This window comes from Macaca fascicularis, chromosome 17 (genome assembly GCF_037993035.2).
Source record: "Macaca fascicularis isolate 582-1 chromosome 17, T2T-MFA8v1.1".
NCBI classification, from domain to species: domain Eukaryota; kingdom Metazoa; phylum Chordata; class Mammalia; order Primates; family Cercopithecidae; genus Macaca; species Macaca fascicularis.
In genome coordinates this window covers 24,179,228-24,207,194 of record NC_088391.1, presented here as the reverse complement: position 1 = coordinate 24,207,194, position 27,967 = coordinate 24,179,228, and the positions used below count along the sequence as shown (strand labels likewise).

Below are 27,967 nucleotides of genomic sequence, written 5' to 3'. Positions count from 1 at the left end.
AGCCTCCCAAGTAGCTGAGACTACAGGCGCCCACCACCACGCCCGGCTAGTTTTTTGTATTTTTAGTAGAGACGGGGTTTCACCATGTTAGCCAGGATAGTCTCGATCTCCTGACCTCGTGATCCACCCGCCTCGGCCTCCCAAAGTGCTGGGATTACAGGCTTGAGCCACTGCGCCCGGCCTTATTTTTTAAAACTTTTTTTCCTCTGTGTCTCATTTTAGATCATTTCTATTGCTATGCCTTCATGTTCATTAATCTTTCTTATGCAGTGTCTAATCTTTCATTAGTCTTATGTATATGTATATTTTGTCTCAATGTAATTTTGCATGTTTTATCTCAGACATTGTAGTTTTTATTCTTAGACGTTTGATTTGGGCTGGGCATGGTAGCTCATGCCTGTAATCCTAGTGCTTTGGGGGGGCCAACGTGGGAGGAGTGCTTGAGCCCAGGAGTTCAAGACCAGCCTGGGCAACATAGCAAGACTTTCTCTATACAAAAAAAATTTAAAAGTTAGCTGAACATGGTGGTACACACCTGTAGTCCCAGCTTCTCGAGGGGCTGAGGCAGGAGGTCACTTGAGCCCAGGAGTTCAAGGCTACCGTGGTCTGTGATTGTGCTACTGCCCTCCAGCCTGATTGACAGAACGAGTCTCTGTCTTGTTAAAAAAAAAAAAAAAAAAAAAAAAAGGTTGGTTTGGTTCTTTTATTTCTCTGCTTAACTTTTTAAACATAAAGTACAGTTATAGTAACTTTTAATTTCTTCCTGCTAATTTTAATATTTGTGTTGGTTCTGGATCACCTTTTAATTGATATTTCTCTTTATTTTGTGTTATATTTTCCTGCTTTGTTGCAAGCGTGGTAATTTTTTTTCTTTTTTTGAGATGGAGTCTCGCTCTGTCCCCAGGCTGGAGTGCAGTGGCGTGATCTTGGCTCACTGCAACCTCTGACTCCTGGGTTCAAGCGATTCTCCTGCCTCAGCCTCCCGAGTAGCTGGGACTACAGGCATGCGCCATCACGCCCAGCTAATTTTTGTATTTTAGCGAAAACAGGGTTTCACCATGTTGGCCAGGATGGTCTCAATCTCTTGACCTCGTGATCTGCCCACCTTTCCACCCAAAGTGCTGGGATTACAGGTGTGAGCCACTGCTCCTGGCCCCATGCCTGGTAATTTTTTATTGGATACTTGACACTGGAAATTTTACATTATTGGATGCTGTATTAGTCCATTTTCACCCTGCTGATAAAGAATACCCGAGACTGGGCAATTTACAAAAGAAAGAGGTTTAACTGGACCTACAGTTCCACGTGGCTGGGGAAGCCTCACAATTGTGGAGGAAGGCAAAGAGGGGCAAGTCACATTTTCTGTGAATGGCATTAGGCAGAGAGAGGAGAGCTTGTGCAGGGAAACTCCGCTTTTTAAAACCATCAGACCTCACGAGACTCATTCACTCACTATCACAAGAACAGCACAGGAAAGACCCACCCCCATATTTCAATCACCTCCCACCGGGTTCCTCCCATGACATGTGGGATTGTGGGAGTTACAATTCAAGATGAGATTTGGGTGGGGACACAACCAAACCACATTAGGTGCTGTATATTTTTGTGTTTCTATAAATGTTCTTGAACTTTTTTCTGAGAACACAACCGAGTTACTTAGAAACAGTTTGATCCTTCTGGGTCTTGCTTTTAAGATTTGGTAGACGAAACCAGAGCAGTGTTTAGTCTGAACCTAACTACTCACTACTGATGTAAGATCTTACTGGGTATCTTACCCCATGCCCTATGAAATATGAGGTACAAACAGGACCTAGTTATGACTCCGAGTGAAGATAAGGTGCTGATAACTCTGATCCTTTTGGATGGTTTTTTTTCCCCAACTTTGGGTAGTTTCCTGACAAATACATGCCGATCATTCTTCTGCTAAATAGTCCAGGGTAAATCCTCTGCAAATCTCTAGAGTTCTCTCTCTCTCTGTAGTTTTTTCCTCTCAGGTACATCCTGCAAGCTCTAGATGTCTTGCTCTCTCTGGTGTCTCAACTCCAGTTCCTCACCTCAGGGATTCTACCACGTCCCATCTGGATTCCTCTTTTCTACAGTCTGGAAACTCTTAAGGCTGTAAGCAAGGGCAGTTGCAGGGTTTACTGTTCATTTATTTTCCGTCTTTCAGGGATCACTGCTCTTATTGCTTGATGTCCTATGTCATAGAGACTGTTGTTTCTTCATTTTGGCTAATTTTTTGGTTATTTCAGGTAGGAGGATAAATTCAGTTCCTGTTACTTTATTTTGGCCAGAAACAGAAGTTCTTAATGGTGTCTTTTATAAATAAAAGTTGCAATTTTCATGAAGTCTGATTTATTAATCTTTTATTTTTATGGTCAGTGCTGTGTGTATTCTGCCTTAAAAAATATTTGCTTACTTGGAGATCATAAAGCTATTTCTTTGTTTTCTTTTAGAAGATTTATTGCTTTGCCATTGTGGTATATGTCTAGAATTAATTATTGTACATAGTGTAGGGGTTAAGGACCTTTAAAATTTTTTCACATATGAATTACAGTTGATCCAGTACTAATTGTTATACCATGCAGACCCCAACCAAAAGTAACCTGGTACAACAATATTAATATCAGACCAAATAGATGTTAAAGCAAGATGTGTTATTAGGGATAAATGGGAATATTTTGTAATGTTAAAAGAGTCAGTGCAACAACAAGAAGACATACCAATTCTAAATCTGTATGTGTCTAGTAATATAGCTTTAAAATATGTAAAGTGAAAATTTTGAAACAAACACAACTCTTGAGCAGAGACACAAAAATCCTATACAAAATGTTAGCAAATTAAATCTGGCAGTATGTAAAAAGGATAAACATCATGACTAAATGGGACTTATTCCAGGAGCATGTTTATTTATCACATTAACACAGTGAAGGAGGAAAATGCTATTAACTTAATGAGTAGGGAAAACAGTTTGATAAAATGTACCACCTGTTCATAAAAAAAGACATATCAGCAAACTAGTAATAGAAAATAATTTCTTTAATCTAATAAAGGATATCTATCAATACTCTATAGCCATATCATACTTAATGGTGCAGTAGTGATCACTCCTCCACCTCCCCTGAGATTAGAAGCAAGATAAGGATGTCCAGTGTTACCACTTTTATAAATGAATTTAGCAAAGTTGCCAAATACTTGTAAAAACAATATTTTAAAAATCAACTCTATTTCTATAAAGTAGCAACAAACAATTAAAAAGTGAAAATTTAAAAGATACCATTTAGAATAGTATCAAATGCCTAGGAATAAACCTAACAAAAGATCTGCAAGACTCTACACTCAAAACTACAAAACATTGCTCAGAAAAATTCAAGGCCTGCATAAATGGAGCAATATATAATATACACGGACTGGAAAACAATATAATTATCTTAATTCTCCCCCAAATCCAATTGATTACAGTCAGAATTCCAGCAAGTTTATTTATTTATTTATTTATTTATTTATTTATGTGGAGGAGGGATGGGGGAGATTGATAAGCTTTAAAATTACAGTGTGTCACTTAATGACAGGGATACATTCTGAGAAGCGGGTTAGGCAATTTTGTTGTTATGAACATCATAGAGTATACTTACACAAACTTAGATAATACAGCCTACTACATACCTAGGCTGTGCAGTAAAGCCTATTGCTCTTAGGCTACATCCCCATACCCTGTCTTACTGTATCCAGTTGTAACACAATGCTAAGTATTTGTGTATCTAAATATAGAAGAGTTTCAGTAAAAATACACCATTAAAGGTAAAAAATGATATACCTGAATGGGACACTTACCATGAAGAGAACTTGCAGGACTGGAAGTTGCCCTGGGTGAGTCAGTGAGTGAGTGGTGAGTGAATGTGAAGGCCCAGGACATTACTATACACTAAGACATTACAAACATTGTACACATAGGCTACACTAAATTGTTTTGTAAAAGTGATTTTTTACTTTATGATGATATGACATTATTGGGAATTATTTAACTCTGCTATAATCTTATAGGACTGCTGTCATATATGTGGTCCATTGTTGATCAAAATGTCATTATGTGGTACATGATTGCATATGAAAATACAAAGGATCTAGAACAGCAACTAAGAAAGCTAGAGTAATGAAGATAGTGTCGTGTTGTCCAAGGTTAAATAGATAAATAGAGCAGAATAGAGTCCACAAACAGATCCACTGAGAAACAATCACCTAACTTACGATAAATCTGGCAGTATAATGCAGTGCAGAAAGGATCGTGTTTTCAACAACCTATTCCTTTTAAACTTTTTGTGTCTCTTTATTTAAAGTGTATCTCCTATATATTATATAATTTTATCTTCTTAGTGATCCAAACTGAAAATCTTTGCCTTTTAACTAGTGCTTAGTTCATTTACATTTAATGTAATTCCTAATATAGTTGGGTTTTTAATTTGTTCTTTGTTCCTTTTTTGCCTTCTTTTGGATGGAATCTTTTTTTATTCCTTAATCTCTCCATTTTATGTACATCTACATTTTTATTTACATTATACCTTTTATAACTATTTTTAGATGGTTGATTAAATAAACTTTTCCTTTCAAATGATTGTCAAGTGGTATAACAGAACTACTCCCTCTAAGGTGAAATAGAGTGCAAATAACAGATACACTACTTTCTCAGTTAATTCTTATAGATGTCATTAGTGAAGGATCTTTTTAACTCATTACTTATTAGTGAATACCTTAATGATGATCATTCAAGCTAGCTGTGGTCAGACGCTATAAGAGAAAAGATACAGGGAAGGTATCTGTGAATGGGAGCTCAAGGAAAGTGGCATCTCTTCATTATCCTTATGGGGCCAGTGAGCCAGAGGCAGAAACTAGACCTGTTTTCTTTGCACTGACACTGTTAGGTTCTCAGCCTGACATCTGTGGATGGACACTGGAGATTGGTCCATGGCATTTTGCAAAATTTGAACTATACCTATATATTAATTTTTATAATGAGATTCTCCAAGGGTTATTATGACCCTAAAGGGATTAATAATCTCTGGGTTGCAGATTTGCAGATACATAAATTAAACATGTTGGTTTAACAAATTATTTCAAAAATGTTATGATAGTAAACTGTCATTAGGCTTAATGTGTTATCTTGCTCTAACTGTGAAGTACTGTATATTATCTTAATTCTATGTCCCTATGATTCCCATTCTGTTTAAAGGAATAAACAGGCTTAGGCATGCAAATATTTGTGCAGCAGACACAGCCTGTAAGTGACAAAATTGAGATTTAGATACAGATTTCTAATTAATCTGTTTACTGCATCCTCCATTATTAATGAAAAATGAATTTTGCCCAATAAATGACAAACTGTCAAAAACCTATCTTTGTGAAAACTCAGTTCCACCAAAGAATACCTTGTGTTATTGTCTACTATGAAGGAACCTTTTTTAACCGTCTTTCCTGCCCCTGCACACACACACATAGTTTAAATTAGAAGATGCTCACATAAATACTTGCTTTCTTTTTCTTTTCTTTTTTTCTGGAGACAGTCTTGCTTTGCTCAGGCTGGAGTACAGTGGCACAATCTCGGCTCACTGTGACTTCCACGTCCCAAGTTTAAGCAATTCTCGTGCCTTAGCCTCCCGAGAAGCTGGGACTGCAGGCGCCTGCTACCACGCCCAGCTTATTTTTTATTTTAGTAGAGACAAGGTTGCCCAAGGTAATTTCGAACTCCTGAGCTCAAGTGGTCCGCCCACCTTGGCCTCCCAAAGTGCTGAAATTACAGGCATGAGCCACCGCACCTGGCCAATACTTGCTTTCTTTCCGAAAGTAGTTGTGGCTGTTGAGTTGGCACTTGATTTGAGCTGGCTGTGAAATTGCAATTATGCTTATGTGTTGTGATAGGCCTATAAAGTAGAGAAAATAGTACCTGTCTTACGTATTTCAGAGGGTTCGTGAAGGTCAAACAAGGCATATTTGTAAATGCTTCAGAAACTTTAGCTCCTTAAAAACGAGTAGACAAGGCGGGTGTGTGTACTCATGCCTGTAATTCCAGCACCGTGGGAGGCCGAGGTGGGTGGATCACCTGAGGTCAGGAGTTCGAAACCATCCTGGCCAACACAGTGAAACCTTGTCTCTACAAAAATACAAAAATTAGCCAGGCTGATGGTGGGTGCCTGTAATCCCAGCTACTCGGGAGGCTGAGGCAGGAGAATCACTTGAAACTGGGAGGTGGAAGTTGCAGTGAGCCAGGATCATGCCGTTGCACTCCAGCCTGGGCGACAGAGCAAGACTCCATCTCAAAAGAAAATAAAATGAGTAGACAAGAGTGAACATACTTTATAAACTCTAAGAAACACTTTCAGCTGGGCATGGTGGCTCACATCTGTAACCCCAGCACTTTGTGAGGCAGAGGTGGGCAGATCACGAGGTCAGAAGATCGAGACCATCCTGGCCGACATGGTGAAACCTTGTCTCTACTAAAAATACAAAAATTAGCTGGGCGTGGTGGCACGTGCCTATAATCCCAGCTACTTGGGAAGCTAAGGCAGGAAAATCGCTTGAACCTGGGAGGTGGAGGTGACAGTCAGCTGAGATAATGCCACTGCACTCCAGCCTGGTGATAGAGCGAGACACTGTTTCAAAAAAAAAAAAAAAACACTTTCGTGTACAATAGAAGAACGAAAGAATGCTGCCAGTTAAATTGGCCTTTAATGATGATACTATGCAGCCCAATTTCAGAAGGATAACAATATGGGTAGAAATTTGCAGCATAGAATCAATAAGGTGTGGTATATTGTGGTTGCTGTCCTTCTAAAGTTCTATCATAGGCTCCCCTGTCTTTGGAAGTCACTGGAATTTCTTTTATTTTGGTCTATTTAATGTACTAGGCTACAAGTGATCAATTTTACAACTAAGTTTCTTTTGTATTTAGTAGTCTTTTTTTTCTTGGAAGGTCAGTGCCTTTTATGTTAAAAATTGCAATTTTCTTACTCCAGAAAGATGAAGGGGATGTCCAGACATTCACAAATGGCAAAGATCAGAAGTCCTGGCAAGAATCACAAATGGAAAAACGACAATGCTAGACAGAGAGCAGTCACTGGATCAGGCAATCACTTGTGTGATTTGAAGCCAGAAAGTCCACCTGAGGCAAATGCAGATCCTCTTGGTGTTTTGATAAACAGTGATTCTGGTAAGCTAAACAGGAAAATAACATTTATAAGTGTATAGACAATGATGCTGAAGTTGATTATTCACAGCCTTGTTTGTGGAAAGTTTAATATCAAATGTGTAACAATGCAGAATGATGCTTTTGTTTTGTTTTTAATAGGAGCATCTTGTTTAAAACGTCATTTCAGAACATCTTTTCTAAGTCTTGGGTGGGTACATGGGGAAGGGAGGCTATAGGAGAAAGACTGTTGTTGCTGGATAATTTTCATTAGTATGATGTAACCTTAGAAATTTCTTAAGATTGTTTTGAATGTATTAATGCTGTACATTCAAGTTTACTCAAATATGTGGATTTTCCCTTTACCTATAAAGCAGCAATTCTAATGGAAGTCAGTATACTTTATGCTACTGAGCATGAGCATGATCTCTGGGCAAAAAGTACTAATTCATTATGTTTGATTAGTACTGTTCTTCTTCAGAGCATAGGTTATATTTATATATATTTGTCCTTGAATTTCCTGTAAAATGTATAAAGCAAGTTACCTTGCTTATTAGTTGAAAAATAAAAGCATTAAAATGCTGCTATCACATACAGATATCATTTAGCCTTTGAGACTCCATTTCTCTTCCTGAAAAATGAAATGTATATGTAAATATTTATACTACCTATTCCTCCAGTAACATTGTGATGCTTTATCTAATTGCATATGCTTTGTACTGCAAAGGAATACCCAAAGATTATTAGTGAATGAACTGACATTACTGACATTGTAGATTCAATTGTAGCCTGTTTAACTTGGATGATGTTGGCTTCTATGATAATCACATGGCAAGTTTTTGAACTTAGGAATGGCAAGAAGAGAAAGGATAACTAATTCGCTGACTGAATTAGGATGGAAAAAGATCATTGCATAAGGGAACATTAGACTTAGTGGAAGATAAAATTTAGTAAAAACATTAATGATAAGTTAATATCAACTAACACTTATTGAATAAGGCACTTACTGAGTTCTATATGCTTTATATAGATGAAGTCTTCTCATGACAACCTTTTACACATATACCATTATTGTTTCCATTTTAGAAATGAGGAACATAGAGACTACGTATGCTTATGCCATTGAAAGTAATAGTAAAAAATGCAGTTACTTTTGCATCAACCTAATAGTTTACCTGAGTCATTCTACTCATTAGTGGCAGATTGAGAATTTGAACGTATGAGTCTCACTCCGCCAGTACACTGCACATCCTCTAAATATGAAGTCTGAATTTGTGTAAAAAAATATTGTTTGAGTCTAGGGTAGTTGAGATGTGAGAGAGAGCAAGAAGAAGGCAGATGGTATTTTGAGCCAGTGCTGAGTTGACTCTTGGGCACTGATTTTTTGTTGTTGTTGTTTTCTTTCAAAAAATTTTAGAGAGAGATCACTTGCTTCTTCAGACTTGTAATGTGTGGCCTTGATGACAAAAGACCATCTGTACTCAAATATAAGCTTTTATGTCATTAAAACACTTAAAACACAAATGTGAAGACTACCATTATAATCAGTAAGTTACTAATTTGAAAATTATGTAATTCTTTTACTTTGTGCAATTTTCTAAATGAACACTTGAAGGACTAAGACTCTGATATTGGATAATCTTTGTTGTCTTCATTTTGTTAACTTAGCTTTGTAGATGGTTAATACTGTTTTCCCTTTTTTTTAAAAAAAAAAGTATTTCAGTATGTACTCATCTAGTAAAACACCAACTAAAAGACGGTTGTATCTTGCTTCTATTTAAGCTTGTCTTAGTCCTCAATAGATGCCTTAGACATGAGAAACAGTGGTAAATCCTCTCATCCTTATTGGTAGAAATAACTCAGTTGGATTCTGAGAAGCAGTTGAAAGAGAGATCTCAGGCCGGGCGTGGTGGCTCACGCCTGTAATCCCAGCACTTTGGGAAGCTGAGGCAAGTGGATCAGCTGAAGTCAGGAGTTCGAGACCAGCCTGGCCAACATGATGAAACCCCATCTCTACTAAAAATACAAAAATTAGCCGGGCGTGATGGCGCATGCTTGTAATCCCAGCTACTTGGGAGGCTGAGGCAGGAGAATCGCTTGAACCCACGAGGTGGAGGTTGCAGTGAGCTGAGATCACACCATTGCACTCTAGCCTGGGCGACAGAGCAAGACTCGGTCTCAAAAAAAAAAAGAGAGATCTCAAATAATTTTGTTTTGGTTTAAATGTTGAAACCCTTACCTATAATGAGGGTCAAGGATGGGAACATGCCTGTTTCGAGTGTCAAAGATGAGAACATATATCTTGAATATAAAAATTACCCATATAAGCTACAAATTTATAATTTTGAATATTTAAAAATTTATTAATTTTTATAATATTGTATTATAACCAAGGAAATCACAATGCCAATGATCAAATTATGGTAGCTTAATTTTGTAGGAAAGCTGTCATTTAAATTCACCTTATCTTGTACCTGGGATTTCTTCTGGACTTTGATATTTTCCAAATCTGTTTTAGGCCAGGGGTATACTTCCTTGGCCTATTAGGAACCCCAGCGGGGAGCGGGGATGGGGAGGCGGGGAGCAGCGAGCAAGCATGGCTTCATCTGTATTTACACCCATTCCCTATTGCCTGCCTTACTACCTGTGAGCTCCGCCTCCTGTCAGATGAGTGGCAGCATTAGATTCTCATAGGGGTGTGAACCCTGTTGTGAACTGCACACGAGGGATTTAGGTTGTGTGCTCCTTATGAGAATCCAATGCCTGATTATCTGTCAGTGTCTCCCATCATCCCAACATGGGACCGTCTAGTTGCAGGAAAACAAGCTCAGGGCTCCCACTGATTCTACATTATGGTGCATTGTACAATTATTTTATTGTATATTACAATGTAATAATAATAGAAATAAAGTACACAGTAAATGTAATGTGCTGAATCATCCCGAAACCATCCGCAATCCATGCACCCTCTGTCCTTGGAAAAATTGTCTTCCACAAAACTGGTCCCGCATGCCAAAAAGGCTGGGGACGGTTGTTTTAAGCCATAGGTTCTTTAACTTTTCACTGCAGGTATAGCTACAGACACTCCATCCCCCTGTTTTCATATGTCCTAAGTCAGGCTTGTCCATGGCCCACAGGCCGTATGCCCCCAAGGATGGCTTTGAATGCAGCCCAATAAAAATTTGTAAACTTCCTTAAAATATGAGATTCTTTTGTGTGATTTTTGTTTTTTTTAAGCTCATCAGCTGTTAGTGTGTTTTATGTGTGGCCCAAGACAAATCTTCCAGTGTGGCCCAGGGAAGCCAAAAGATTGGATACCGCTGCCCTAAATATTCTCCACTCTCCAATATGTTTTCCACTTGTTTGGAGGCAGCTTCTCTTACCTTGGGCCAGAACCAGCCAACCTTAAAATCTGGTTATTCAAGTTGTCAGTGGCAGGCCAGCGGCCAGCATTGTGATAACATGACCCACTGTTCTCATATGGCAGTTGACACTTTTTAGCACTAAGCTCACTTTAATAATAAAGTTCTCCCAATTGCTTCCATTTTTTGCCTTTTTCTGGCTCAGAACTTAATCCAGACATCAGCACTCACATTTTAAACAAGACTCAAGTTCTAGAGGATTTTCAAAAATTTCAGATCATGCTTGGAAAATCATTGCCTGGGCTTACCTTTTCTTTATTGTATTTGGTGCTATGTGTACTCTCAGTAATTGTGCAGCTACTTTGAATTGAGAATTGACGTTGTTTTGATGGGAAAGCCTTTTATTTAAAGGAGTCTCCCAATTTATCAGTTTTGAGTGTGGTTTATTGTCTGTCATTAGGTTTCCTTACTAGCATATTTTTTATTTCCTTGTGTATTCTGCTGACTGGCCTAACTTAAGGATTGTTTTTTCTTTGTTTGATTTGGTATCTCATTAGTTAGCATCCAGTTCATTTTGTTGCCATTGTTTAAATACATATGCAACAAGTTTATGGCTTTCCTGGCCTGTAGTTTTAAACAATAAGTCAGTTGTCTGAGCTAGAAAGAAAGCGGGTCAGTAAGGTGGCATTGATCATCTATGACTGAAGTGCCTCAGTATCCACAAGACAAAGGCAATCCAACTTATTAGTCATTTGTTAAAATATAGCTGTTGTCATAGAACACTGGGACATAAGTCTAACTGCACACTCACATAACCTAGGTTGTTTTAAAGGTAGGCATTAAAATAAGAAAATAAGCTGGCCCAGCACATCAGGCGTCATGGATACCCATTGTTAACTGCCTTCTTTGAGAGTTGGAGACTATAAAGCAAAGTCCCTATTTTTGAGGGTGACTTTTAAACATTTAAGCATTATTATTATTATTATTATTAAACATTTTAAACTTTTAAGCATTTTTTAAAGAATACTTAATTACAAATCTTGGGCTCGAGCATATTATTGTGCTTTGCTCCATAAAGGCAATAGGAAATAGTGGGATGGGGTTGGTGGGCGGGGTGTACGGATAAGTAAGTAAAGAAATAAGTTACAGAAAGAAGCCAGATAGGAAGTTTTACAGCTGGTGTTTAGAGTGGACAAGATATTCAAAGGGCAATGTTATTTTGCTACTTTCCTTTTGGTGGGGATTTATAAGGTCCTGCGTTTGGCTTACCCAGCACTGTAATTCACTATAATGCCAAGGATTTCAAAGGAGTCTCCCTGCCTTCCAGAAACTCATAGTCTAAGGATAATTTTTAAGATGATTGCATTAGATTATTTTTTGGGATGGTGGGAACATGATGTGTATATATGAGAGAGAGAGGTGAGATTTACCCTAAGAACAGTGTCGCTAATGTTTTAATGGTAAGAGAAATTGTTTGAGCTCGTATTTTATAAAAATGCTGAAGTCTGGTTTTATCAGATCAATTGCTGCTATCTCTATACTAGTATTTTCAGTTTAGAAAGATGTTTTAGCAGCTTTTTAAAAATGAAGTTTCTTGAGTATTATTTTGTCAGCCAGTACAATGCCTTCAGCATAGTCTTTACAGATAGGTGCTAAAAATGCCTGCATTGGAGCTGCTAGGTAGATCCCAGGGACTGTTTTTTTTTTTTTTTTTAAGATGAAAAGTCACTGTAGAAGATGTTCTGATAGTGCCAAAAGGACAGTATTTTTCGAAGTGTTATTACATGTGGTTTGTCCCTTAAACATTTAACTGAGTGGAGAAGAAAACATAGGGAAAGAGTTATTTTGTGAATTTGTAACTTACCCTTTGGGTAAGTCAAGTATAGTGAGCTTTGACACTCTTAGGAACAAGTACACCTAGGTCTCTAATTGTGGTTTCCAAATGCTGTTCTCCAGGTAAAGGAACCAGAGCCTTTTGGAGAAATGGCTAATTCTGGGGTTGGGACAGGGAAAATATAAGCTGAACCTAGAGCATCTCATAGTGCCAGAAAGTAAGAAAATACTCAAAAAATGTGAAGGTGTGGGCATGTCAGAAGGATACTAGAAAGAGTTCTCAAGGGCCAAAGTTGGAACAATTGGTGCCACAAAATAAATAATAATAAATTATAACCCTCAGAATAGAATAAATATCCATGAGTCTATACTGATATCAGTGCCTAAATAAATAAATAAATGTGGGGGAGGAGGGACAGATCTTTCTTACAAAAGAATTCTAATTATTAAATGTAGAAGAAATGAGAGAAATAGCAAGTCAGCATTAGAGCACCAATAATTGTTTTGGGCAAGATCCACTGATGAATGGTAAAATTAGTGGTGAAACGTTAAAATGAAACAATATTTGCTATAGCATCAAAATATCTCCCCCCAAAATATTTATTTATTAATTATTAGTTACCGTGGTTTTAACATATGTCCAAAATTCTTTAATATTCCTTACTTGAGTTGAAACTTAATTCTTCTTCCCAGGAGTGTGAGCTAAACTTAGTAACTCATTTCAAAAAATATAATAATGAAAGAGAAAAATTGTAACTCTGTAGTAGAGAAAGCAGGCAGACCATCAAGCAGTCAAAGTCAACATTACCAGTAACAAGTCTTACTGATATCATGGACCTGGGATGTGATGAGAAGGGCACATCTCTGTGGTATTCCTCCCCATAATCCATAGTCTCAGTCTAATCTTCAAAAATGTCAGACAGACCCAAACTGAGGGACATTCTAAAAATACCTGACAATAATCTTCAAAGTGTCAAGTTCGTAAAAAAACAAGGAAAGACTGAGAAACTGTCACAGATTTAGAAAAGATTAAGGAGTCATGACAACCGAATGCAGTGTAGTATAGCAGATTGTATCCTGGAACAGAAAAAGGACGTTAGTGGAAAAGCTGGTGAAATTACATTACAGTCTGTAGTTTAAATACTAGTGTGGTACCAGTGTTAACTTCTTAGCTATAATAAGGTACTTTAGTTATGTAAGATGGTAACATTAGGGAAGTTGCATGAAAGGTCTATGGAGACTCTGTACTATCTTTGCAACATTTGTATAAATCCAAAATTGTTTCAAAATACAAAGTTTGAAAAAGAAGCCAGGAAGGAAAGGACATTAAAGCCTTGCCCTCTGCTTCATGAATTGGATTGTGAGGAATAGTTTTCCAGAGTCAGTTTCCCTTTGTTTTTTTTTTTTTTTTTTCTGTTATTTTCTGATTATAAAAGTAATACAGAAAATGTGGGAGCTGGGCATAGTGGCTCACGCCTGTAATCCCAGCACTTTGGGAGGCCAAGGGGGGCAGATCACTTGAGGTAAGGAGTTCGAGACCAGCCTGGCCAACATGGTGAAACTCTGTCTCTACTAAAACTATAAAAATTAGCCCGGCGTGGTGGCAAGTGCCTGTAATTCCGGCTACTCAGGTGGCTAAGGGGAGAATCGCTTGAACTCAGGAGGTGGAATGCACTGCACTCCAGCCTGGGCAGCAGAGTGAAACTCCATCTTGAAAAAAACAAAAACAAACAAACAAACAAAAAACAGAATTATAAAGATGAGTGAAGCTGAGTAAAATAATAGAGAATAGTGGTCAGAGAAGGGGATATGCTCTTTTATCTGAAGTGATCAGTAAAGGCATCTCTGATAAGGTGACATTAAGACATCTGAATGAGGCCGGGCGCGGTGGCTCAAGCCTGTAATCCCAGCACTTTGGGAGGCCGAGACGGGTGGATCACGAGGTCAGGAGATCGAGACCATTCTGGCTAACACGGTGAAACCCCATCTCTACTAAAAAAAAAATACAAAAAACTAGCCGGGCGAGGTGGCGGGCGCCTGTAGTCCCAGCTACTCGGGAGGCTGAGGCAGGAGAATGGCGTAAACCCGGGAGGCGGAGCTTGCAGTGAGCTGAGATCCGGCCACAGCACTCCAGCCTGGGCGACAGAGCGAGACTCCGTCTCAAAAAAAAAAAAACAAAAACAAAAACAAGACATCTGAATGAAATGTGGGGCCGATACCTAAAGGAATAGCAGTCAAGGCAGAGAGACTGCCACAGTCACCCCAGCCTTTAGTGACCACAACCCTGATCAGTCAGCAGCCAGCAACATCAAGGCAAGACCCTCCGTCAGCAAAAATACCACAACTTCCTGAAGTCTCAGATGAGTTTTAGCATTTTTTAGCAATGAAATATTTTTAAATTAAGGTACAAGCATATGTTTTAAAACATAATGCTATTGCACATTTCATATGCTACAGTGTAGTGTAAACATAACTTTTATATGCACTGAGAAACCAGAAAATGTGTGTGACTTGCTTTATTGCTGTATTCACTTGATTCCAGTGGTCTGGAACCAAATCCACAATATCTCCAAGGTATGATTGCATATCAAATAACTGTTTAGAGTTTTACTATAAAAGGGAAGAAAGGAATGGAGCTATGGCTGGGAGACATTGTTAGCATTATTGTGGACCATAAAAACACTTTGATAGGATGGCTTCATTTTAAGAAGACTATATGTCTGTGGGAAGCATTCTAGCTCACTGATAACAATTTGGATTTGGAGTCAGATAGCCAGGCTTTAAATTTGACCCAACTGATTTATAGTTGTCTTAAGGAAAAGTACTCAAAATCTCTGGATTTTTGTTTCATCACTCATCACATACCTCGTAAGGATTAGGTCAGATCATGCTTTTGAAGAACATAATATTCAACTATTACTGTAATTTTTGTTACCTCTCTTTGAGTCTTGGAAATAAATGCTACAGTTTGGTCTTTCATCATTCAACCAATGAATGGAAAGTCTGCATACTAACACTGTGGTAGATTTCTGCTTAATCTACTCGTAAGTCACATAAACTGCATACTTTCCTTTCCCTTTATTAATCAAGGAGAAAAGGTAATTTAGCTTAAAATTGACAAGGAGTACTTTTATAGGTATGATGGTGGGTAGTGAGGAGAGAGGATTTAGCTTCATCCAGCAGAAGGTGGCAGTTGAACATTCACACAGAAAGATACTCCCATTTCCTACTGGCATGCTTTGGTTTCCCCTAGACTGGCTTGGTGAACATTAAATGCTTAGTCTTGAAACATTTTATCTTGGTTTTGGGTTGAGTTGGTTAATTAAATACACAAATTACTTATTGTCTTCAGTGAGGCCTTATTTTTATTGGTTGTCTAGAATAGAGTTAATAGATTGTTAGAGCTGCCAAAAAGAAATGTAATAGGTGGTGTCCTGGGGCTACAACTAGGCTTGCTGGGCCTGGATCAAACACTTTACATTTGGCAGGCACTTTAGTATTATGCTTGGTAAATTCTCATGGTTGCCTTGTTTATTTAAGTTCTTGTTTATTTAAGTTTTAAATAATAAAAACTTTGGGTGGGCTGGTCACAGTAATCTCAGCACTTTGGGAGGCCAAGGCAAGTGGATCAACTTGGGGCCAGGAGTTTGAGACCAGCCTGGCCAACATGGTGAAACCCCATCTCTACTAAAAATACAAAAAATTAGCCGGGCATAGTGGCACACACCTGTAATCCCAGCTACTCAGGAGGCTCAGGTAAGATGATTGCTTGGGCCTGGCAGGCAGAGGTTGTGGTGAGCCGAGATTATGCCACTGCACTCCAACCTGTGTGACACAGCAAGACTCTGTCTCTAAAAAACTTTGGGTGGATTAATTTCAGCATTACTGTTTGACTAAGCCTATAGAAATGCTTTGAATATTATTTGGATCCTGAAAAACAGTCTTAAAAACAGTTAAAAGCATAGGTATGTTAATATTTCATTTATTTCTAAACTTAATTTTCAGAGGCAGTGATCCCAATCCAGTGAAGTTAAATAAAGTTTGGGCCTTCCTACTACTTGTAAATGAACAGCAAAGACTATGTAATTAAGTTAATTTAGAGTATGCTCAGATTGTATAACCTGTGAAGCATGCTGAGTAACTGAGCTCTATATAGTTTCCTTTCCCCCCACTGTCTCCTCTGGGGCAAATGGTTTCTTGGCCCATGAAGATGTGTAAACCAGGGGAAAGTGTTCCTGGCCTCCTAGAATTCGTTTTTTGGAAAGATTAAGGAAATGATCAGAAATTACTTAATTTTCACTAACAAATGTGGGAGTGGGGGATGGTCAGCTTTTTTATAGTGGTAGATGTTTTGAATCTGAGTTCTTTTCCCTTCAGAGTCTGATAAGGAGGAGAAACCACAACGCTCTGTGATACCCAAGGAAGTGACACCAGCCCTATGCTCACTAATGAGTAGCTATGGCAGTCTTTCAGGGTCAGAGAGTGAGCCAGAAGGTAAGTCATGGTGTATGTTGTTACAGGGTTTTGTTTTGTTGCTTTTTGCCTTTGGTGCGTGCTGCACATTAATAGCATCCAGGATGTGCATTCTTTATTTGGTCTTCAAATTCCTTTTTCATTTGAATCAGAAGTAAAGTTAACTTGGGTTAAAGGAACTCTGGAGTAATAAAGAAATGTGTTACTACTCTGGGAATAAAAAAGCAAAAAATACAATATAATGAAAGAACTGGAAGGAAAAGAGAAAATATCCACTAATGGAATTGAAGAAAATTCTAAAAGAAATGGCAAAAAGAAAATTCATTTTTTTCTCTTTGCTCTCAAGAACCTTTATTATAACGTGTTTATAGCATCTTTGGTAGATGGAGAGAGATCCTTTATGACAAAGAGTGTGATACAATTTTTTTAATGCATATAGGGCATTGTTCTTCCTAGAGCATATTTACATAAATGATCTCACTTGGAATACACAACCTTATACTTGTGGTTGCATTAGCTTGTGCATTTTAAAGGTCAGTAGAAATTGAATCTTTTCACGAGTCTTTCTGAGAAGTCAGTAACATTCAGGATACATGTCTTACCTTTAAAGATGATGTTACAGATGGTAACGTGTGCGGCTTCATTGTGAAATTTAATTGTGATAAACCAGTTTAATTTCCTACAGCATCTCTTTCAGAGCTACCTGAAAGAGCCATGAGTAGGCTCTTGATCTGATGCAGTGTAGCAGTTTTTAATCCAAGGTTTATATCAATAATCCAGCATATGTTTAATGAATAAATCTGTGTCCTACTGTTGTGGATACCTGGCTCTGTGTGGTAATTTTATTTAGACTTTACTGGCTGTGAGAGAATTCATGTGTATGTCTCAGGACAAGATGTGTAATCAAAGTAGGAGCTGTACTGAGGATAAGAATACAGGTCTGTAAGTGTTTATATAGAATGAAGAGAAGATTCAAATGTAATTGGATGGGCGGGGCACGGTGGCTCAACGCCTGTAATCCCAGCACTTTGGGAGGCCGAAGAGGGTGGATCGCCTGAGGTCAGGAGTTCGAGACCAGCCTGGCCAACATGGTGAAACCCCTTCTCTACAAAAAATACAAAAGTTAGCCGGGCATGGCAGTGCATGCCTGTAGTCCCAGTACCCAGGAGTCTGAGGCAGGAGAATTGCTTGAACCCAGGAGGCAGAGGTTGCAGTGAGGCAAGATCATGCCACTGCACTCCAGCCTGGGTGACAGTGAGACTCTGACTCAAAAAAAAAAAAAAAAAAAGGAAATGTAGTTTGATGGAGATGGCAGCACTTTTAATGTTGACTAGGCTAGAGATAATCAATGTTTATGTATTTGGAAGATGTTGAATAAGGAGCCATTAGGCTTTAATATAAAAAATGATGTTTATATGTATCTGTAACATGGGAAGTTTTTTCTTTTTTAAGTGGGCCATGGCTTACTATGGTAGCTTCTTAATAGCTACTTGAATTTTGAAATATAAGCTACTTTGGCTTTATCAGAGTATTCCTTAACAGATGGTTGCCTCATTTTAATTTTAAGAAAAACAGTGTTTTTTTGTAGTCTTGTTTCTCATACACTAGTTTGAAGATGGAGTTATTCTTTAAACACATATTACATTTCCTACTTATCAGTTGTATTCATAACAGGTGATAACAAAGAAAACTATTACCAGAATTACAGAATCCCATAACAACAGGCTGGACTAATGCTTGCTTCTCTGTTTCTTAAGATGGAACAGTATTTTTATACTCATACCTTCATTTTGAGACTGCCATCATTTTAAATTGCAAGAAAGGAAACTGGAAGGGATCTTTGAGATCACCTCTTTATTTTATAGAACCTTAAGCATAGAAAGGATAAGCTTGGTTGGGCGCGGTGGCTCATGCCTGCAATCCCAGCACTTTGGGAGACTGAGGCGGGCGGATCACCTGAGGTTAGGAGTTCAAGACCAGTCTGGTCAACATGATGAAACCCTGTCTCTACTAAAAATACAGAAATTAGCCTGGCGTGGTGTTGCGCGCCTGTAATCCCAGCTACTCGGGAGGCTGAGACAGGAGAATTGCTTGAACCCAGAAGGCAGAGGTTGCAGTGAGCCAAGATCACACCACTGCACTCCAGCCTGGGCAACAGAGTGAAACTCCATCTCAAAATAAATAAATAAATAAATAAAATAAAAAAATAAAATGGAAAAAACTTGGCAAGCTATTATGTAGCAGACCTGACATATAGGTTTGGAGACTTAAAAGTCCAAAGAAACCAACTTACCTTGCCTTCCATTATAGTCTTTCTGTCTTTGGCATTTACTGTCATCCTGCACAGTAATGCGTAGACTTTTATAGATAACAGAGGATATTATCTGTTAAATTATATATGATTTTGTGTGAATTTATTTTGACTAATTGTTAAAATGTCCTGCTTTAAGGAAAAAACCCTTGCTTCACATTCCTAAGTCTTAAGAATTATTTTATGTAGTTTGAATTCAGCTTTATTAAGCCATCCATGTCACTAGCAAATTTCTAGCTTTCAGTATTAATTCTGGGATCTAGGATGGGATATTGACACATAGGGAGTTTTAAATTAATAAACCAAGGAAACAAAGTGGTCTTTTAACTGTGGAATAGTATCTAGAAGACTGCTTATTTACCTGGATTCTAAATGTATAGGAACAATCTGTTTCTTCCTAACAGAGTTTAACAATTGTGTCTTCGTAATTAAGATCTGTCTTGACTTAAGAATTAGCATAAAAGTGTTTGGAATCTTAAACATGAATAGCATTTTTCTGGAAAGATATTTAAACAAAGAAAGGGTCCCTCAAGTAAGACTGAAGCAAAGAAAGAGGTGATACATCTGGGACTGTAAGAATCACTAAGATATAAATTTAATAAGAAATATTTCCAAATGGGTTGGTTTAATATCTGTTCTGCATGTTAGCATTTTAGCATTTTTTAAACTGTATTAGAATTTAAGCACAGTTTTACAACTCCCCAGAATTATGTTTCCTTAAACTGATTTGGCTATGATGGGGAGATTTCCAAATTAAAGACTATTTCAGAAGGCCACAAACCAAAAAGTGTGTTAAGCGTTTGATAGAACCGAACGGGCTATATTTAAAATGTAATTGGTCAACATTACATTAATATATGACACTTAGCTGGGAAATGTTGTAAATCTCAAGAAAGAGAAAAATATAAATGTTAGTCCCTGTCCTCATTTCTTAGCAGAAAATTGGCAGTTATAAGCTCTGATTCATTTGACTTTGTGTTCCTGATTTGAGTGATTGATACTTGAGGTGGAAGGAAATAATAGAAAATAGTGTCCTGGTTTTTCTTATTTATCATCTCTGTTTTATAGATGAAGATATTTAGGTAGAGATAAATAGCTTGCCCAAAGGTCACACAGCTAGTAAATGATAGAACTAGGACTTGAACCTAACAGTCTGGCACCAGAGTCTGCTTTTAACACTTGTTGCTATACTTCTTTTCAAATATAATTTCTACATTCAGTCGTATGTAATGTTTGAGTATTATGGGTTTTGCCACTCTTGTCTAGGCAATTGAACCCTGTCTCCCAGCTTCTAGAATATAATTCTTTATCTCATATCACATTCACTTATAGTAAGTAAGTAGTATAACCATTGGAGAAGGGGGAGAGGTGAAGATTCTGAGCTTAAAATTTGTGAATTTTCAACTGTTCATATGGTTTTTCTCCTTTATTCTGTTAATAATGGTGAAATGTCCATTGATTTTTCAAATGTCAAACCAGCCTGTATTCCCAGGATAAAATCTACTTGGTCATGGTCTATTACCCTTTTAATACATTGATGGATTTGATTTGCTAATACTTTATTAAGGAGTCTTGCATACATGTTCATGAAGGATATTGGTCTTTGGTTTTCTTTTATTATAATAGATTTGGTATGAGTAAGGATCTATTTCCTTCTCTTTTTTAAGGTTTTGTTTAGGATTTCTACCAGTTTTTCTTTTCTTGTTTGTAGAATTCAGTAGTGAAGCCATTTTGTTTTTGGGAATGTTTTAAATTATGAATTAAATTTCCTTAATAGGTACAGAACTATTCATATTTTCCTATTTCTTCTTGAGTGGGTTTCGGTGATTCGTGTTTTTCAAAAGAATTTACTTCACCTAAGTTGTTAATTTATTGGTATATAGTTCATAATATTTCCTGTGATATCTGTAGGATCTATGATGATGTCCTCCTCTTTTATTTCTCCAAGTTGTTAATTGATTCTTTTCTCAAAAAATCTTGGTGCATTTATTAATTTTATTAATCTTTTCAATGAACCAACTTCTGGCTTTGTTGGTTTTTCTCTGTTGTCATTGATTTTCACTCTAATCCACTGTTTTTCACTTTTTAGTATTTCCTCTTTCCTCAGACCCTACCACATTATAATAGAAGCTTAGATAATTGATTTTAGACTTTTCTCATTTCTGATTTAAGCACTGAAAGTCATAAATGTAACTTCATGAACTGCTTTAGCTGTAGTCCACAAATATGATACATTATGTTTTCATTTTTATTTATTTCAAAATATTTCCTAATCTCTCTTACAATTTGTTCTTTAACTTATGGTTTATTTAGAAGTGTGTTACTTAGTTTCTAAATATTTGTTTGTTTTCTAGCTAGTTTTCTGTTAATGATTTTAGTTTAATTCTGTTACGGTCAGAGAACATACCTCTATCCTTTCAATTACTTCAATTTATTGATACTTATTTTATGGCCCAACACAAGGTGAATGTTCATATGAGCTTGACAAGAAAATGTATTAGGTCGGGTGTTCTTTGTCAATTTGAGTTAATTCTTTGTGGTATTCTGTATCCATACGAATTTTTTGTCCAATTTTTCTTTAATTACTGAGATTGGAGTGTTCAAGTATTGAATCATAATAATGGGTTTGTCTATTTCTCTTCTCAGTTCCATCAGTTTTTGCTGCATGTTATATTGAAAATCTGTTTTTAGGTGTTATTGTTTTGTCTTATTGATGAATTGACCCCTTTAGCATTATGAACTGTTCCTCTTTATCCCTGGTGATATTCACTATTCTGAAGTCTTTTTTGTCTGACATTAATACAGCCTTTCCAGCTTTCATGTGATTGGTGTATGCTTGCTATCATCTTTCATCCTTTTAACTTCTTTGTTTTACTTTTTAGGAGTTGGTCTGCAGTTTATAGTGTGCAGCTTAACTTTTCATAGTGTACTTTCAAATGGTATTATCTACTTCACATGTAATTCAAGAATTTTACAGCAGTATACTACTTAAATATTCCTTCTCCCTTCCTTTTTACTATTGTTGTCATAGATTTTATTTCTATAGATGTTATAAATTCCACATACACTTAATATTTTTGCTTTAGTTTTAAAAATTTTCCAATGAGGAAAAAATAGTCTTATATTTATTCACATATTTACTTTTCCCAGCACTTATCATTCCTTTGTATAGATCCAGGTTTCCATGTGGCATGATTTCCTTCATAGAAATCACTTTCTGTAGCTCTTCATGGTAGTCTCCTCAATTTTTGGTAGTTTAGCTTCCAATTTGAAAAATACTAGAATACATTATAAATGCCTTGCAAAAATCTTTCATAGTTTTAAGTTATTAAGTGGACAATATTATGGCTAGGAGGATTATTATGGATTTTTTGGTTGCTTTTGAAAGGTCTACCTGTTTTGTTTTGTTTATTTTTGTGTTTGTTTTTCATCACACTTAGAAACTCCCATCAAGACTGAAGCAGACGTTCTGGCAGAAAACCAGGTTCTTGATAGCAGTGCTCCTAAGAGTCCAAGTCAAGATGTTAAAGCAACTGTTAGAAATTTTTCAGAAGCCAAGAGTGAGAGCCGAAAGAAAAGTTTTAAAAAGACAAACCCTAAGAGGAAAAAAGATTATCACAACCATCAAACATTATTCGAACCAAGAACACACCATCCATATCTCTTGGAAATGGTAAATTGTTTTTCTTTTGGTTCTAATCTTTGTGTTCTCATGTCATAAAGATAGAGCCACTGGGGGGGGGGTGTGTGTGTGTCTGTCTGTCTGTGTCTGTGTATGTTTTAAGGTTACCAGAGACGCATTGTCCTTGGAGACTTTGTATCTTAATTCTGCAGCTACATTTGGCATATAGCTGGTATGTTCAGTGAATGTGGAATAATGTAATTTTTACAACCACTTAAAATAAAAGAATTTAGGTTTCACTAGTTGGTAAGGAAGTATCTATTGAGGTTTATTGATTTTCTTTTAAGTTTCCAGCGAGGCCGGGCGCGGTGGCTCAAGCCTGTAATCCCAGCACTTTGGGAGGCCGAGACAGGCGGATCACGAGGTCTGGAGACCTCGTATACAATACAAGACCTTTTTGTATTTAAAAAAAAAAAAATACAAAAAACTAGCCGGGCGACGTGGAGGGCGCCTGTAGTCCCAGCTACTCGGGAGGCTGAGGCAGGAGAATGGCGTAAACCCGGGAGGCGGAGCTTGCAGTGAGCTGAGATCCGGCCACTGCACCCCAGCCTGGGCGACAGAGAGAGACTCCGTCTCAAAAAACAGTTTGCAGCGAAAGCACAGCCAAAAGTACAATGGCAAGCTGAAGGGAAAAAAGATTTTTAATACAAATGTCTATGGAGAACCAAAAGTAACAAAAAGGAAAGGCCTAGGGTTTTCTGACAGTTCTCACTTGTTATCTTCTGGGATTGTCTTCCTTCCCTCCCTAACCTTTTTTTTTTTTTTTTTTTTTTTTTTTTTTTTTTTTTTTTAAAGAGTTGGGGTCTTGCTTTGTCATCCAAGCTGGAGTGCAGTGGTGTGATCATAGCTCACTGCTACCTCAAATTCCTGGGCTCAAGTGATCCTACTGCCCCAGCATCCCAAGTAGCTGGCACTATGGGCATGCACTACCATGCTAATTTTGTTTCTTTGTACACCTTTATTTATTTGTGTTTATTCTGTGCATTCTTGGCTTTACTCTCAGCATTATGTGCTCAAAAATCTAACAGCTTTCTTCAAATTATAAAGAGGAAGCAGTGCATCTTTGAGTTCTCAGTAGTGGACATGAAGCTGTTCAAAGATCAAAGATTTTCATGTCTCAGCAATAGAAGTATTCCACATTTTTTTGTTTGTTTGTTTGAGACGGAGTCTCGCTCTGTCGCCCAGGCTGGAGTGCAGTGGCCGGATCTCAGCTCACTGCAAGCTCCGCCTCCCAGGTTTACGCCATTCTCCTGCCTCAGCCAACCGAGTAGCTGGGACTACAGGCGCCCACCACCTCGCCCGGCTAGTTTTTTGTATTTTTTAATAGAGACGGGGTTTCACCGTGTTAGCCAGGATGGTCTCGATCTCCTGACCTCGTGATCCGCCCGTGTCGGCCTCCCAAAGTGCTGGGATTACAGGCTTGAGCCACCGCGCCCGGCCGTATTCCACATTTTTTAGTTGACATTCTGTGAAAAGTCTGTTTGGTTTTGACTTACAAGATAAGTACTTATTTTGTAGCTAAAGTGTTCAGTGGCTACACTCTTGAGGTGCTACGTGTAAACACAGTTGCTTCCTATTAAAATGGATCTGAAATATACGCTCCATTTTGTATAGATAGTAAATTACATTTAAAAAGTTACCTTATAATCGGTAAATTAAGTAATCTTTCCACTGAAAGTTTCTGTATAACTCTGTCAATAACATCAGAAAATAAAATCCTTTTTGGCAAATTACATATGATTCCTTGATTATGTGTTTATTCTGAATACCAGGGATTTTTAGCTTTTTTAAAATACAATAAGCACAAAAATGGAAAGTTATAAAAGTCAAGGAATGTTGGAATTTTTTACTGCTACTTTCATTGTTACATGTAAATAGATGTACTTATCAGTTTCTAGACTGCTTATGAATTTGAGTTTGGGCAATCCTCTTTGACATTTTAGATTAAAGAATTGCAGACTTTTTAGCCAGATGTGGTGGCGCATGCCTGTAATCCCAGCTACTTGGGAGGCTGAGGCAGGAGAATCGCTTGAACCCGGGAGGCAGAGGTTGCGGTGAGCCGAGATCGCAGCATTGCACTCCAGCCTGGGTGACAAGAGCAGAATTCTGTCTCAAAAAAAAAAAAAAAGAATTGCAGACTATTAAATACTTTCATGTCCTATGCTAGATACTCTTAGAGAGGACTCCAAATATAAGCATTAGTACTGTTTAAAAAGCTAGATAGTCTTGATGTAACTTAAAAGGACATGTTCTTGCATTGTTTTTTAGCAAAATAGTAAATATAATATATATTTCTTATTGTTCTGTCTTCTTTGTGAGGAGAGGGTACATGCAGTATTTTAGATTGTATTTCCCAGATATAATTTATTTACCAGCTAATCTTTTTTAAAATTGTCTTTTAGCTTCTAGCTCCGGACATTCGACATGAAAGAAATGTGATTTTGCAGTGTGTTCGGTACATCATCAAAAAAGACTTTTTTGGACTGGATACTAATTCTACAAAAAGTAAAGATGTATAGGCGTCTGATGTTTCAGCATGCATAACTGAAGCATGTGAAACAGTATCATCCTCGTTAGTAGAGGAAAACCAAAACCCTTTTTTCCCTCAAAACTGGATTTGTAATTAAATTGTAAGCCTCATAGGGTGTATGTTGGAATTTTAAGTCTTTCCTTTGGTTCTATGCAAATAAATACATAACTGATTTTTAAGACTGTGTCCATATTGTTGGGATTGAATCTAGTATTTGCTGGGAGAATTTTTTCTTTGTATTTATTTTAATGTATTGTTCTCATGTAAGAATGACTGATGTGTCAGTTAAGAATTGAAGATAGGTTTAGCAGTAAAGAAGAAAACTTTTAAAAGGATTGATTCAGCTAAGCAAAGTTGGGCAGAGAAATACAGCCATTTTGTTTTTAATGCAGAAAAGGAAGATGTTCTGTAGCAACAGGGAATATTTTAAAAATAAACCAGATCAAATTAATACAGTCAGAAGGTTTCGAAATGTTAGTATTCCCTGTTTAAGACATGTTTAAATTCACCTACTAGCACGACTTACATAGCTCAAATATTGAATGTTTAAAATTTTTTTTTTTTTTTTTTTTTGAGACGGAGTCTCGCTCTGTCGCCCAGGCTGGAGTGCAGTGGCCGGATCTCAGCTCACTGCAAGCTCTGCCTCCCGGGTTTACGCCATTCTCATGCCTCAGCCTCCCGAGTAGCTGGGACTATAGGCGCCCGCCACCTCGCCCGGCTAGTTTTTTGTATTTTTTAGTAGAGACGGGGTTTCACTGTGTTAGCCAGGATGGTCTCGATCTCCTGACCTCGTGATCCGCCCGTCTCGGCCTCCCAAAGTGCTGGGATTACAGGCTTGAGCCACCGCGCCCAGCCTGTTTAAAATATTAATACAGATGGGGCCTCTGTTTATGTTTAGATACAATTGGAGTACTTAATTGAAACTTTTTAAAAATTGTAAAGTAAATGAAAGCTACTGAGATCTTTTTGTCTCCTATAATACCAGGGAATTTGAGCTTGTGTTCTAGTCATTGTACTAGCTGTAGCTATTGGTCTGCCCTTTTGACATACAGCTAAAAAGGACTAAATTTTTTTTTTTTTAATTAGTCTGTCATAGTTGAAGATTAATTTTTCCTAATGTTGTGATTATTGAAGTTCATGAATCTTGCTGTCAAGGAAGAAAGGTAAGAAATCTGATAGCTCCTCCATGTTGGTAAAATCCTCTCCAGAATCCTGGAACACCTGGCATGTGACCCTAGTGACGTCACAGACCTGGGGTGAAGATTCATGTTTAGCCAGTGTTTTCCAGCCTTGTACCCACCATACAGATCTGTTTATTCTGTTTCACCCTACTCCTCCAGTGAGCCCCATATTTTGGGAAATTATCTGCCTCATACGTTAATTAATTCAATTCATATAACACTGTTGAGGGCTTACTCCAGGTACCTCTATTGTGCCTATATTAAAGGTATACAAATAAATGAGGCCATGTCTGACTTCAAGGAACTCAGTTTAATTTTGATATATTCAAAGATGTGATTCCCAACCATCTCATCAGGATGAAGTAACTAGTGTTACAACTGAGTTGATACTCTAAAATATAACACAGTTTGCACTTTTATTACTAGTTAGCATATACATTTTACAGGCTTATGGTTAATAAATGAAGTCACGGACTCCTGGACTACTTTCACTGATGACCGTATCTCCAGGGATGTTGTTGATCCCCACACTGCCTTAAGGTGTATTATGTAAACAGTTTTCTTTTCCGTTTTTCTTGTTTCCTGATAATACATGTATTTAGGACTGAAAATACTCCTCTGAGTACTCCGTTGGCTCTATGTCTTTAGCTATGGTAACTATTGTTTATTTTTAATGGGTATTTCAGATTCAAAGTGTATTTAAAATTTCTAAGCAGATACAATATAACCTGTATGGTTTCTACCTTATGGAATTATATGGTCAATATTTGTAAATATTCTGTGAGTTTTGGGTGGGTAGAGGGGTGCTTTGCCTGTTTTGGGTACAGGTTTTTTTGGATTTAGCTTGTTAATTGTTCAAACTTTCTGCCTTCTACATTCTTATCTTATTGTTCATTTAATCAGTTTCTGAAATGTAAGCATTACATGACTATTGGTGAGTTGTGCCTTTTATAACTGAAATACTTTACTTTTTCTCATATCCTCTATAATTGACTTCTATTTTCCTTAATTAGTCAAACCAGCTCTGGGAAATTTAATCCATTTATATTAATTGAGATTATTAAAACATTTGGACTATTCCTGGCTGTCTTATTTTGTATTTTCTGTATATCATGCTTTCTTGTTTTTATTTTGTCATCTTATTGGCTTGATTGTTATTTTTTTTTCTCCTTGTTTTTCCTCCAGTGGTTTGGAAGTAATTAAACCTATTGCTATTTCTTTAGTGATTACCTTTTTTTCTTTATGTTTAGAGTTAGTTAGTAGCCATATCTTCCACCCATCTTCCAATTAAGTCAGTAACCTTAGCATTGTTTCACTTCCCCACCTCAGCCTTTTCTTGTGATGTAATCAGATTCAATTTTAGTTTTAGATTAATCTCTAGGATCTTGGCCTGTATGTGTAAATAGTTATTAGGCCAC

At 37.3% G+C, this 27,967-nt stretch overlaps 1 protein-coding gene across 3 annotated transcripts in view; it reads left to right on the top strand.

The window, feature by feature from the left end:
• Positions 1-27,628, top strand: part of NUFIP1 (nuclear FMR1 interacting protein 1) — a 55,115-nt gene extending 27,487 nt beyond the window's left edge. Inside the window, exons 7-11 of one of the 3 annotated variants that reach the window (XR_012426929.1) lie at positions 7,008-7,201; positions 8,595-8,724; positions 16,750-16,866; positions 22,597-22,829; positions 25,241-25,547. Coding sequence is in view for 2 of the 3 variants with exons in the window: in XM_005585775.4 (XP_005585832.2) it covers positions 7,008-7,201; positions 16,750-16,866; positions 22,597-22,829; positions 25,241-25,357 (661 nt within the window). In the remaining variant the exon portion in view is untranslated. Of the gene's footprint in view, positions 1-7,007; positions 7,202-8,594; positions 8,725-16,749; positions 16,867-22,596; positions 22,830-25,240 lie in introns of all 3 variants that reach the window. The other 2 variants (XM_005585775.4, XM_065533203.1) reach the window with 2 other exon arrangements.
• Positions 27,629-27,967: the final 339 nt, after the last annotated feature.